At 50.6% G+C, this 14,348-nt stretch overlaps 1 protein-coding gene across 1 annotated transcript in view; it reads left to right on the forward strand.

Annotated features, from left to right (window-relative positions):
* ITPKC (inositol-trisphosphate 3-kinase C) overlaps positions 1 to 14,348 on the forward strand; it is a 25,035-nt gene continuing 10,687 nt past the window's right edge. Inside the window, exons 1-3 of the mRNA XM_030796617.1 lie at positions 1 to 1,155; positions 8,354 to 8,453; positions 12,252 to 12,465. Coding sequence (XP_030652477.1) covers positions 1 to 1,155; positions 8,354 to 8,453; positions 12,252 to 12,465 — 1,469 coding nt within the window. The remainder of the gene's footprint in view (positions 1,156 to 8,353; positions 8,454 to 12,251; positions 12,466 to 14,348) is intronic.

The following is a 14,348-nucleotide window of genomic DNA, read 5'->3' on the forward strand; positions in this document are numbered from 1 at the left end:
ATGAGGCGCTGCCCGTGCCGTGGGAGCCTGAGCGAGGCGGAGGCCGGGGCGCTGCCCGCGGCGGCCCGCATGGGACTGGAGGCGCCGCGAGGAGGACGGCGGCGGCAGCCGGGACAGCAGCGACCTGGGCCCGGCGCAGGGGCCCCGGCGGGGCGGCCGGAGGGGGGCGGACCCTGGGCCCGGACCGAGGGGTCCAGCCTCCACAGCGAGCCCGAGAGGGCCGGCCTCGGGCCTGCGCCGGGGACAGAGAGTCCGCAGGCAGAATTCTGGACAGACGGACAGACGGAGCCCACGGCAGCTGGCCTTGGAATAGAGACCGAGAGGCCCAGGCAAAAGACGGAGCCAGACAGGTCCAGCCTCCGGACGCATCCAGAAAGGAGCTGGTCAGAGCTGGAGACGACTTGTCTTTGGACGGAGACCGGGACAGATGGCCTTTGGACTGATCCGCACAGGTCCGACCTCCAGTTTCAGCCTGAGGAGGCCAGCCCCTGGACACAGCCAGGGGTTGATGGGCCCTGGACAGAGCTGGAAACGCATGGGTCACAGACTCAGCCAGCGAGGGTCAAGTTCTGGACTGATAACCTCTGGACCCACCAGAACAGTTCCAACCTCCAGACTCACCCAGAAGGAGCCTGTCCCTCAAAAGAGCCAAGTGCTGATGGCTCTTGGAAAGAATTGTATACTGATGGCTCCAGGACACAACAGGATATTGAAGGTCCCTGGACAGAGCCATATACTGATGGCTCCCAGAAAAGACAGGATACTGAAACAGCCAGGAAACAGCCTGGCACTGGTGGTTTCCAAATACAACAGGATACCGATGGCTCCTGGACACAACCTAGCACTGACGGTTCCCAGACAGCACCTGGGACAGACTGCCTCTTGGGAGAGCCTGAGGATGGCCCATTAGAGGAACCAGAACCTGGGGAATTGGTGACTCACCTGTACTCTCACCTGAAGTGTAGCCCCCTGTGCCCTGTGCCCCGCCTCATCATCACCCCTGAGACCCCTGAGCCTGAGGCCCAGCCAGTGGGACCCCCCTCCCGGGTTGAGGGGGGCAGCGGCGGCTTCTCCTCTGCCTCTTCCTTCGACGAGTCTGAGGATGACGTGGTGGCCGGGGGCGGAGGTGCCAGCGATCCCGAGGGCAGGTCTGGGGTGAGTGGGACCCATCCTCCCCTTGAGCCACATCACGCAAAACTCCTTATTCCTCCGCCTTTGCTTAGGAAGTTCTCTACCCATTTACTCTTAGTTGCCCACCAGCAATTTCATCTCCAGGAACCTCTTCCATCCACTGACCTCCTCCCTCTGACAGCCAGGTTACTAATTCACTCCAGGCACCCCTTCTTAATTCTCGCCTTTCCCCTTCCTGCACTGTCTCCACTCCTGGGGGTCTACAATGGAGGGCCACTGACCGACTTTATGGGGCCCAGGAACCCCTGAAATTGTAGGACTAAGGAGCCTGCCGTGCGTGTTCACATACGTTGTTGCAGCGACGGGCTGACATCTGTCTAATCCTCTGGAATCTGAAGAACACTGGAATAGGGAGACAGGCAGGGTGCACTTTCTACGCCACATTTCTTAATCTGGGGCCTGTGGCTGTCTTAAAGGGTCGCAAGCCTTCACCACCCCTTAGCCTGTTTCTATGTACATTTTTCTAGGGAGCAAAGCGATTCCCTCAGCTTTCATCAGATTCGCAAAAGGGCTGTGTGACCCCAGACGCCAAAGGATCCTTGGCCTAGCCAGGAGCCCACCTGGTCTCCCCTGTGACCCCTAGATCCCCAAGGAGCCCCCTGCACACTCTTGTTTACTTCGTCCACCGTCACCCCCAGCTTGGGTGTGGCTCTCCCCTGGTGAATCAGGAGGACTGGCCGGGCAGGTTCAGGGAGGGCAGGACAGAGCAGAGGCTGGTGTGAAACTGGAGAGCCTCACGTGGGGCTGGGAGCCGAGTCCGGAGTCCATCAGCTTGCCAGCTTGCCTGCTGAGGCCTCTCTTTGCTCTGGGGCCCCTGGCTGGACTCTGCTCTGAGCCCCCCTCACCCCACATGCCTTCCTTGGAGACGTGTTCACACATGTGGCCCTAGCTGTGAGAGACAGACCTGCCTTGACGTGCCTGTGCCTGTGTGCAGGGGCTGACTTTCCTGGGCCCCATTGCTTTTTTCTCTCTGCCTGCCCTCTCACTTCCTTGGCATCTCAGAACAGCTGAGCTGGAAGTGGGTGAATAATAATAATAATAATAATAACAACAACAACAACAATTAGCACTCACTCATGTTTAGCCCTGTGCTAAGTGCTGTGCTTTTATTAACTACTCACTCCTCGCAGCAGCCCTAATGAGGTAGATACTTTTTTTTTTTTTCTGAGACAGTCTTGCTTTGTTGCCCAGGCTGGAGTGCAGTGGTGCCATCTCGGCTCACTGCAGCCTTCGCTTCCCGGGTTCAAGTGATTCTCCTGCCTCAGCCTCCTGAGTAGCTGAGACACCAGGCGCCCGCCACCACACCTGGCTCATTTCCGTATTTTGAGTAGAGACGGGGTTTCATCATGTTGGCCAGGCTGACCTCAAGACTCCTGACCTCAAGTGATCCACCCGCTTCAGCCTCCCGAAGTGCTGGAATTACCAGCATGAGCCACTGCACCCGGCTGAGGTAGATACTATTATTATCCCCTTTTACAGATGAGGAAACTGAGGCACAGAGAATTCAAGTCACTTATCCAAGGATATACACCTTGCAAGATGCGGATCGAATAATTCTAATCCTTACTGTACACCAGACACTGTTTTAAGTTTTTTCTAATTTTTTTTTTTTGGTCTTTTTTGTCAATTTTTTTTTCTGTCTTTTTTTATCTTAAAATAGCATCTATCTTAATTAAGGGCTTTGTATGTGTTAACTCTGAATCCTTATGACAGCACTGAGATTGTCTCCATTCAACAGATGGGGGCCAGGCTCAGTGGCCCAAGCCTGTAATCCCAGCACTTGGGGAGGCCGAGGCAGGGGGATCACCTAAGGTCAGGAGTTCAAGACCAGCCTGGCCAACATGGTGAAACCCTGTCTCTACTAAAATACAAAAATTAGCCAGGTGTGTGATGGCGGGCACCTGTAATCCCAGCTACTTGGGAGGCTGAAGCAGGAGAATCTCTTGAATGTGGGAGGCGGAGGTTGCAGTGAGCCGAGATTGCAGCACTGCACTCCAGCCTGGGTGACACAGCAAGACTCAGTCTCAAAAAAACAAACAGATGGGGAAGCTGAGGCATAGAGAGGTGAGATTCTTTGCTTAGGGTTGGCCACGTCAACTCAGAGCCAGGATTCTAACTCAGTTCTGGCTGAGTTTCAAACCCATCGTTTAAACCCTGCAGTGTGTGGATCGGTTCCTAACTTGTCTCCCTCCCAGGCCTTCCTATCTCCAGTTTTTTTCTCATCCTTCCAGAATCTGCCTCCATGGCCCAGCTCTGTCTGCTCAGGTGCCCTTTGTGAGAGCAGTCAGGGGCTCAGTGCTGTGTTTGGAGCCTCCGGTCTCCAGGCGCCTTCCCAGAATCGACTTCCTTCCCTCCTCCTGACCCCCTCTGCTGTAACTAGGCCTGAGTACACGCTGTTCCTTGAACACTCTTCTGTCGTCCTGCCTCCACGCATTGCTCAAGCCGTTCCCACTGCCCAGCATACCCTTGCTTCCTTCTCCCTTAATTTTGAAATCCTCTCTGACCGTAAAGGCTCAGCTTCCTTTCTCCCTTTCCTCCTTCCTTCCTTCTCACCCTCCTGTCCTTCTTTTTTTAAAATTGTGTTCTCTTTCTTTTTCCTTTTTTGGTAGGGACGGGGTCTCGCTATCTTGCCCAGGCTGGTCTTGAACTCCTGGGCTCAAATGATCCTCCTGCCTCAGCCTCCCGAAGTGCTGGGATTACAGGTGTGCTATCCTATTCTTCTAATGAGACAAAAATCACTCCCTAAGCCCCTACCATGTATTTGGTCCTATGTTAGCTTTGCTGGGGAAACAGCAGTGACCAAGACACTCATGGAGCTCCCAGGCCCATGAGAGAGACAGACCCATCAGCCGACAGTCACAGTTCAGAGTGGTCAGGAGGATGTGTGAGCCCAGAAGGAGGTCACTGGCCAGACATAGGGTATCAGAGAGGGCTTCCTGGAGGAAGGAGCATATAAGCTGAGACCATTGTGAAGAAAATCCGAGAAAGCCCAGATAAACCACTGGATCTAACTTTTTTTTTTTTTTTTGGAGGGGGCGCGGTGCAGAGTTTCACTCTGTTGCCTAGGCTGAAGTGCAGTGGCGAGATCTCAGCTCACTGCAACCTCTGCCTTCCGGGTTCAAGTGATTCTCCTGCCTCAGCCTCCCAAGTAGCTGGGACTACAAGCGCATGCCACCACACCCGGCTAATTTTTTTTTAGTAGAGATGGGGTTTCACTATGTTGGCCAGGCTGGTTCTGAGCTCCTGACCTCAGGTGATCCACCCACCTCAGCCTCCCAAAGTGCTGGGATTACAAGCATGAGCCACTGTGCCCAGCCCAGATCTAACATAAAACAGAGAAGATATTACGTTTATGATTAAGGGGCCAGGTGTGGTGGCTCATGCCTATAATCCCAGTGCTTTGGGAGGCTGAGGCAGGAGGATTGCCTGAGCTCAGAAATTTGAGACCACCCTGGGCAACATAGTGAGACCTCATCTCTACTAAAAGGAAAAAAGAATTAGCCAGATGTGGTGGTATACACCTGTTTTCCAGCTATTCGGGAGGCTAAAGCAGGAGGATTGCTTGAGCCCGGGAGGCAGAGATTGCAGTGAGCCAAGATCACACCTCTGCACTCCAGCCTGGGCAACAGAGTGAGATTCTGTCTCAAAAAAAAGAAAAAATTACTATTAAAAAAATCTCAACTAACATTCTTCAGTCCAAGCATCAAAGAATGTTTCTGGAGCATCTGTTGTGTGCCAGGCCGTGTGCTGGGGACGTAATCATAACCATGACAACCCCAGTCTCTGCCATCATGAGCTTGTAGTCCAGCAAGAGTGTAGGGGATAAGCCCCAAGGCACCGGGATCCAACCAGAGCTAGAACCCCAGTGCTGTGTGGGGTGATGTTAGGTAAGTGGCTTCACCTCTCAGACCCTCTGTTTCCTCCTCTGTAACACCGAGACGATAATCTCCCTGGGGTTGTGTTTTTAGAAATGAAGTAGGTTGTGGCACACTGAGTCTTTGTCATTGTGCCTGGAATGTTCCAGGTACTTAGTAAACAGGAACCTTTATTAATCATCTCTTCCCCAGGGCCGGCAGCTGGACTGGGGAGGGACTAGCCCTTCCTGAACCCTGAAGTCCAACACCCTGACTCCCTCTTAACCTTCCCACTGTCAAAGAGATGTCTGTGAGGTAGCTGGGCTCTGAGGTGGCGGGAGAGATGAACACGTCCCTGATCCTGGGGTAGGAGAGGGATGAGCCATACAGCTTCCTTCTCTGGAGGTGACCCACTCTTCCAGTACTTGTTAAGGGACTTGACATGCTTGTGGGGTGCAGAATGTATTCCTGTGTGTGTATGTGTTCATGAATCCAACACTAACCCTGTCTCAAAAAGCTCATAGTTTAGTCAGCATGATACAACGAAAACCCTGTTTTCTATTTGCTTCTCTGGTTTTCTTTCTTTCTTTCTTATTTTTTTGAGTCAGGGTCTCACTCTGTCACCCAGGCTGAAGTGCAGTGGCACAATCACTGCTCACTGCAGCCTCACCCTCCAGGGCTCAAGTGATCCTCCCATCTCAGCCTCCCGAGTAGCTGGGACTACAGGTGCACACCACCATGCCTAGCTGATTCTTATTTTTTTTTTTTTTTGAGGTGGAGTCTTGCTCTGTCACCCAGGCTGGAGTGCAGTGGTGCAATCTTGGCTCACTACAAGCTTCGCCTCTCAGGTTCACACCATTCTCCTGCCTCAGCCTCCCGAGTAGCTGGGACTACAGGTGCACACCACCACGCCTAGCTGATTCTTAATTTTTTTTTTTTTTTTTTGAGATGGAGTCTCGCTCTGTCGCCCAGGCTGGAGTGCAGTGGTGCGATCTCGGCTCACTGCAAGCTTCGCCTCTCAGGTTCACACCATTCTCCTGCCTCAGCCTCCCGAGTAGCTGGGACTACAGGTGCCCGCCACCATGCCCAGCTAATTTTTTGTATTTTTAGTAGAGATGGGGTTTTACCATGTTAGCCAGGATGGTCTCGATCTCCTGACCTCATGATCCACCCGCCTCGGGCCTCCCAAAGTGCTGGGATTACAGGCATGAGCCACTGCGCCCAGCCTAATTTTTAAATCTTTTGTAGAGATGGGGTCTTGCTATATTGCCCAGGCTGGCCTCAATCTCCTGGGCTCAGTGATCCTCCCACCTTGGTTTCCCAGTGTTGAGATTACAGGCGTAAGCCACCGTATCCGCTGCTTCTGTGGTTTCCTTTGTTCTCTATCTCTCCTTCTCTACTTCTATTCATCTTTTCTTTTCATCATTACTTTGTATCTTTCTCTTTTAGTCTTCCTATATTTGTTTTGTTTTGTTTTGTTTTTGAGACAGTCTTGCTCTGTCGCCCAGGCTGGAGTGCAGTGGTGTGTTCTTGGCTCACCGCAACCTCCGCCTCCCGGGTTCAAACGACTCTCATGCCTCAGCCTCCTGAGTAGCTGGGACTACAGGTGTGTACCACCACACCCAGCTAATTTTTGTATTTTTAGTAGAGATGGGGTTTCACCATGTTGGCCAGGCTGGTCTCAAACTCCTGACCTCAGGTGATCCACCCACCTCACCCTTCCGAAGTGCTGGGATTACAGGTGAGAGCCACCACACCCGGCCTATTTATCTTTTAGCAATTCTGTACCTGTCTCTGTATTAGTCAGGGTAGGTCAGGATTTTCTGCAGTAACAAACAGCCCCCAAATCTTAGTGACTTAGAACAACAAAGGATTATTTTTCTTTATACTGCACATTGGTCACAGGTCAGTGGTGGGTCAGGGCCTCTGCTTCATGCTGTCTTCACTCAGGGGCCTAGGCTGAGGGAGCTTCCATTTCTCTTCTTACTCCCTCACCCACAGGGGAACAAACGTGGCAAGTCATAAACGGGCTCTTAAGGCTCCTACCCGAAAGTGACACTTCTGCTCACAGTTAATTGGCCAAAGCAAGGCCAGGTGTGGTGGCTCACACCTATAATCCCAGCACTTTGGAGACCAAGGTGGGAGGATTGCATGAGGCCAGGAGTTCAAGACCAGCCTGGGCAACATAGCAAGATGCCATAAAATAGCCGGGCATGGTGGTACACGCCTGTAGTCCTGGCTACTCAGGAGGCTGGGATGGGAGGATCGCTTCAGTCCAGGAGTTGGAGGTTGCAGTGAGCTATGATGGTGCCATTGTACTGCAGTCTGGCTGACAGAATGAGACCCGGTCTCTACAAATGAAAACAAAACAAAACAAACAAAAAACAACAATCCCCAGTTCAGGAGGGCAGGGACGTCCCTGAACTAGTAGCTGGAGCTATGTGGTGAACAGCTGTCATGACTGCCACAGTCTCTGTCGCTGTCTCTGTCTCTCTGTCATCACTATGTCATCTGTCTCTTTATTTCTGTCTCTCTCTGTGGTCCATCTCCATCCATCAAAACTCCTGCCTCTATCATTTTCCCCAAAAGGTCTGACCTGGTTTAGGGACAGAGATGGGGCTTCCAAGATTTGACACTGGTCCCTACATAATGGCTCATGCTTGTAACCCCAACACTTTGGGAGACTGAGGCAGGTGGATTGCTTGAGGTCAGGAGTTCAAGACCAGCTTGGACAACATGGTGAAACCCCGTCTCTACTAAAAATACAAAAATTAGCCAGACATGGTAGCATGCACCTGTAGTCCCAGCTACTCGGAGGGTGAGGCAGGAGGATCACTTGAGCCTTGGAGGCAGAGGTTGCAGTGAGCTAAGATCGTACCACTGCACTCTGGACTAGGTGACAGAGACCCTGTCTCAATTAAAAAAAAAAAAAAAAGATTTGGAACTGTGTATGTGCAGTGGAAGATGTAGGGGTTGGTTGTTAAACCACAACAAAACCTAGCCTATCCTTACTCATAAGATCTTTACTCATAAGAGAAGGACAGAGAGACATAGATACAAAGAAAGTGATGACAGAGGGGAGAAATGGACAAAGAATTTCCCCTATCATGCTGAGGCCTTTGGGCGATCATGTGATTGCTGAACTAAGAGGGGCTCACTCACCCCAACAAGCCTAGGAACAGTGATCCCAGGAAGCCCCTGGCCCTGGAAAAACTGCAGGTCCCCTTTCATTCCCTCTCATGGCAGCACCTCTAGCCCCTGCCTTCCCTGGCCTTGGCCCTGACCCCACCCTGCTCTGCTCCCTACAGAGCAAACCCTGGAAGAAGCTGAAGACAGTTCTGAAGTATTCGCCCTTCGTGGTCTCCTTCCGAAAACACTACCCTTGGGTCCAGCTTTCTGGACATGCTGGTAAGTGGGGCGGTGGTGGACAGAGCTGGGCAGAGTCTCTTGGGCCAGGGAAAGGGATGTTCTCTGTAGTTGAGTTCCCCCACCTAGTGATGGGCTTGGTGACAGTCCCCACCTTGTGGGACTGTTATGGGCAGTGCTTAGGCCTCGGCCTGGCCCTTCATATGTCAGGGCAGAGGGCTATTCCCTGTTATTCTGGTGGAGAGAGGGAGCTTCAGCTGTGGAGACAGATGGGTCTGGGTTCAAACCCTAGTTCTGCTCTGTATTCGTGGGTGAACTTGGGCAAGTTACTTTCCTTTACTGGGCTTCAGCTGCCCCATGTGTTAATGTGGAGATAATCTAACCTCCCTTGCAGGATTAACTGAAGACTTAAAATCAAAATTATATAAAGATTGAGGCCAGTCACAGTGGCTTACATCTGTAATCCCAGCACTTTGGCAGGCCAAGACTGGAGGATCGCTTTAGCCCAGGAATTCAAGACCAACCTGGGCAATATAGTGAGACCTCGTTTCAATTAAAAAAAAAAAGACTGGCTGGGCACGGTGGCTCAACGCCTGTAATCCCAGCACTTTGGGAGGCCGAGGCGGGTGGATCACCTGAGGTCAGGAGTTTGAGACCAGCCTGGCCAACGTGGTGAAACCCCTTCTCTACTAAAAATACAAAAATTAGCTGGGCGTGGTGGCGGGTGCCTGTAATCCCAGCTACTCAGGAGGCTGAAGCAGGAGAATCACTCGAACCCGGAAGGCGAAGGTTGCAGTGAGCCGAGATCATGCCATTGCACTGCAGCCTGGGTGCTGGGTGACAAGAGTGAAGCTTCATCTCAAAAAAAAAAACAAAAACGATTGAGGCGCAGGACTCTCATGAATGGAAATGATCACTCCTTGCCTTCTCCTGTGTGCAGAGCATAGTAGGCCTTCAGTAAGTAGCAGCTGTAACATTTTGCCCCCAGGATGTCGCAAATGCCTCTAGCACATAGTAGCACAATGGTAGCATATATTCTTTTGAAGGGCTAGGCCATAAATACCTTAGGTTTTGTGGGCCTTATGGTCTCTGTTGCAGCTACTCAGCTCTGCTATTACAGCAGGAAAGCCGCCATAGACACTATGTAAACATATGAGTGTATCTGTATTCCAATAAAACTTTATTTGCAAAAACCAGCAGCAGACTGGACTAGAAAAGTGTGCCCAGGTTGGGCAAATGGAGACAGTAAGAGAACTTTTCTGCCTTATTTGTCTTTAGATCTGACCTGGAAATAAGGCAAGGCCCCCTAAGACTGTGTCAACACAAGTTTGCCATCTATATGTGTTCTAGTTACTATTGCTGAGTTTATTAAAAAAACAAAAAACTCAGCAGAGCACAGCGGCTCCTGGCTGTAGTTCTAGCATTTTGGGAGGCTGAGGTGGGAGGATCACTTGAGCCCAGGAGTTTGAGACCAGCCTGGGCGACATAGTGAGACCCTGTCTCTATGAAAAATAAAAAAAATTAACTGGGCATGGTGGCATGCACCTGTGGTCCCAGGTACTTGGGAGCTGAGGGTGGGAAGATCACTTGAGTCCAGGAGGTCTGGGATGCAGTGAGCCTTGATCATACCACAGTACTCTAGCCTAGATGACCGAGTGAGACCCTGTCTCAAAAATAAATACGCCGGGAGCGGTGGCTCACGCCTGTAATCCCAGCAGTTTGGGAGGCCGAGGCGGGCGGATCACGAGGTCGGGAGATTGAGACCATCCTGGCTAATACAGTGAAACCCCATCTCTACTAAAAATACAAAAAATTAGCCGGGTGTGGTGGCGGGCACCTGTAATCCCAGCTACTCAGGAGGCTGAGGCAGGAGAATGGCGTGAACCTGGAAGGCAGAGGTTGCGGTGAGCCGAGATAGCACCACTGCACTCCAGCCTGGGTGACAGAGCAAGACTCTGTCTCAAAAATAAATAAATAAAATAAAATAAAATAAATACAAAACAAAACCCAAAAACCCCAATACTTAGTGTTGGTTAAAAAAAAACTTAGTAGAATAAAACAACCATTTTATTAACCTTACAAGTTTTGGGTCAGCAATTCAGACAGGATGGCAGGGATGGCTTTTCACTGCTCCACAATATCTGGGAACTCAGCTAGGGACACCTGGAGGCTACAAGCTGAAAACTTTTGGAGGTTCATTCACTTACATGCCTGGTGATTGATGCTGGCAATTGGCTGGGGTCTCAGATGGGGCTGCCACCTGGAAAGCCTATATGTGGCTTCGCCGTGTAGCTCCTTGAGCTTCCTCACAGTATGGTGGCCTCAGAGTACTCAGATTTCTAACAAGACAGCTCAGGACTACCTTGAAGGTAAGTGTCTCTGCCAACAGAAGTCATGCAGTAGCACTTCTGCCATAAACCCTCCCATATTTAATGGAAGAGCAATCTATTTTTTATTTATTCACTTAATTTTGAGATAGGATCTCACTGTTGCCCAGGCTGGAGTGCAGTGGTGCAATCATAGCTCATTGCAGCCTTGAACTCCTGGCCTTAAAGGATCCTCCTGCCTCAACCTCCCAAGTGTTGGGATTATAGGCATGAGCCACTGCACCCAACTTGGGAGAGCAATTAAGAGTATACTCCTTGATGGGAAAATTCTATAACAGCAAGATCAGGAATGGGTCTGAGACCCACTGTGATCAGGAGATACTGTTGTAGCCAACTTTGGAACATGTAATCCAGGCTGGACATAATCACAGCACTTTGGGAGGCTGAGATGGGAGGATCATTTGAGGCCAGAAGTTGGAGACCAGCCTGGGCATCATAGCAACACTCCCCCAACCCGACATTACACATTTTTTTTTTTTTAATTAGCTGGGCGTGGTGTGGGTGCATACCTGTAGTCCTAGCTACTCTGGTGGTTGAGGTGGGAGGACCACCTGAATCTAGGAGCTTGAGGCTGCAGTGAGCTACAATTGCGCCACTGCATTTCAGCCTGGGTGACAGAGTGAGATCCTCTCAAGTAAAAAAAGAAAAAGAAAATATAATCTGAAAATACAGCTTGCCACAAGAAGAAATTAGAATTATTATAATCTATACACTCTGCATGGTCCAGGAAATGCTTGATCTATAAATTAACTTAAATAGGCCCTGGTTGTTAGCACCTTGGGACTCCAGGCAGCAGCAAAAGCAAATCCACTCTGGAGAGTGATGCTCTGGACTTAGATCTCACAGAATTCCCACAGATGATCACATGTGTACAATCAAAAATTACAAAACAAATGAGGATATCCTGTGCTGGGAACAGGACTTGGTTTAAGCAACAGAGAACAGAAATTCGCCCTTTCCTTACCAACCCCTGGGCAAGACTTTTAAGAGTTGCAGGCTGGGCGTGGTGGCTCACGCTTGTAATCCCAGCACTTTGGGAGGCCGAGGCAGGTGGATCATCTGAGGTCAGGAGTTTAAGACCAGCCTGACCAACAAGGTGAAACCCTGTCTCTACTAAAAATACAAAAATTAGCCGGGCTTGGTGGTGTGCACCTGTAATCCCAGCTACTTGGGAGGCTGAAGCAGGAGAATTGCTTGAACCCGGGAGGCGGAGGTTGCAGTGAGCCGAGATCGCACCATTGCACTCCAGCCTGGGCAACAGAGTGGGACTCCATCTCAAAACAATAAAATAAAATCTTAAAATCATTAAAAAAAAAAAGTTGCAGGGAGAGAAAGCATTGCAGGAGGGTCGGGCAAGATAATGGTGGCCAGGATCTGATGCGAACAGGGAACTGGGGGGAGGTTCTCTTCCTGATCCAGTTCCTGATCCTCTCATTTATTCTGCCACCTTTAGGGAACTTCCAGGCAGGAGAGGATGGTCGGATTCTGAAACGTTTCTGTCAGTGTGAGCAGCGCAGCCTGGAGCAGCTGATGAAAGACCCACTGCGACCTTTCGTGCCTGCCTACTATGGCATGGTGCTGCAGGATGGCCAGACCTTCAACCAGATGGAAGACCTCCTGGCTGACTTCGAGGGCCCCTCCATTATGGACTGCAAGATGGGCAGCAGGTGGGGCTGGGGCAGCCCTGGGGCAGGGGGTGGGCATTATTGAAAATATTGGCCTAGCCGGGCGCAGTGGCTCATGCCTGTAATCCCAGCACTTTGGGAGGCTGAGGCCAGTGGATCACCTGAGGTTGGGAGTTCCAAACCAGCCTGGCCAACGTGGTGAAGCCCTGTCTCTACTAAAAATACAAAAAATTAGCCGGGCATGGTGGCGCATGCCTGTAATCCTAGCTACTCAGGAGGCTGAGGCAGGAGAATTGCTTGAACCTGGGAGGTGGAGGTTGTGGTGAGCTGAGATTGAGCCATTGCATTCCAGCCTGGGCAACAAGAGTGAAACCCTGTCTCAGAAAAAAAAAAAAAGAAAATCACGCCGAGTCCATTTGCAAGGTGGTTGTACCAGTGTACCTTCCCACCACCATGTATGAGTGTTACAGTCATCCCAGATTCTCACCGGTGCTTGGTACTGTCTGTTTTATTAACTTAAACCATTCCAATGGGTTTGGAATAGGATCCCTTTTTCTTCCTCTTTGAGACAGAGTCTTACTCTATTGCCAAGGCTGGAGTGCAGTGGCACGATCTCGGCTCACTGCAATCTCCACCTCCTGGATTCAAGTGATTCTCCTGTGTAAACCAAGTAGCTAGGATTACAAGCGCCCGCCACCACACCTGGCTAATTTTTATATTACTAGTAGAGATGGCGTTTCACCATGTTGGCCTGGCTGGTCTGGAACTCCTGACCTCAGATGGTCCACCCTCCACAGCCTCCCAGAGTGCTGGGATTACAGGTGTGAGCCACCACTCCCGGTCTGCAAGAAGTGAACTCTAATTGCTTTCTCAAGCTGGACTCAGTGGCTCTCACCTATAATCCCAACGCTCTGGGAGGCTGTATACACACACACACACAGACACACACCAGTCTTCAACTCTCCCATTTCATTCTTTTAGTAGTCTTTTGATAAGCATATTTTGATAAACAAAATAGTATTTGTATTATTATTATTTTTTGAGGCAGAGTCTCACTCTCTTGCCCCGGCTGAAGTGCAGTAGCATGATCATAGCTCACTGTAGCCTTGAACTCCTGGGCTCAGGCAGGAGTCCTCTCACCTTAGCCTCCAGAGTAGCTGGGACTATAGGTATGTCCCACCAGGCTTGGCTATATTTTATTTTGTATAGAGACATGGTCTCTCTGTACTGCCCAGGCTGGTCTTGAACTCCTGAGCTCAAGTGATCCTCCTTCTTCTGCCCCCTGAGTAGCTGTGACTATAGGCACATACTATCACACCTAGCTAATTTTCAATTTTTTTGTAGAGACACGCTGTTTAAGAAAAGTTCTGTATCCATGCTTTTCCATTCTCACACCACTGCCACAACAATGACAGCACAGAAGACTTCTGTGACCAAATGTATAGGTTTTTTAACCCCACACACCAAGCAACGGACACCAGCTGGATGTCCTCCAATCCAATTCTAACACCATCTACCTGGAAATAGTGTCAGACCCTACAGGTTGGGGACTCAATCCCCAAGACTGCCCCCCGGCTACAGACACCAGTCATAAGTTCAGGCCTTTGAAACTTCTGACTGGTTGGCTCCAAGTTGGAGTTCCCATGTCCTCCTTTTTGGGTTCAAATAATTTGCTGGAGTGGCTGAAATAACTCAGGGGAACACTTACCTACCTTTACTGGTTTAATATAAAGCAGGGGTCCCCAACCCCTGGGTCATGGACCAGTACCGGTCCAGGGCGAACCCTATTGTGAACTGTGCCTGCAGGGGATCTAGATTGTATGCTCCTATGAGAATCTAACTGATGCTTGATGACCTGAGGTAGAACAGTTTCATCCAGAAACCATCCCCCTCACGGTCCGTGGGGAAAATTGTCTTCTACAAAA

This window comes from Nomascus leucogenys, chromosome 17 (genome assembly GCF_006542625.1).
Source record: "Nomascus leucogenys isolate Asia chromosome 17, Asia_NLE_v1, whole genome shotgun sequence".
NCBI classification, from domain to species: domain Eukaryota; kingdom Metazoa; phylum Chordata; class Mammalia; order Primates; family Hylobatidae; genus Nomascus; species Nomascus leucogenys.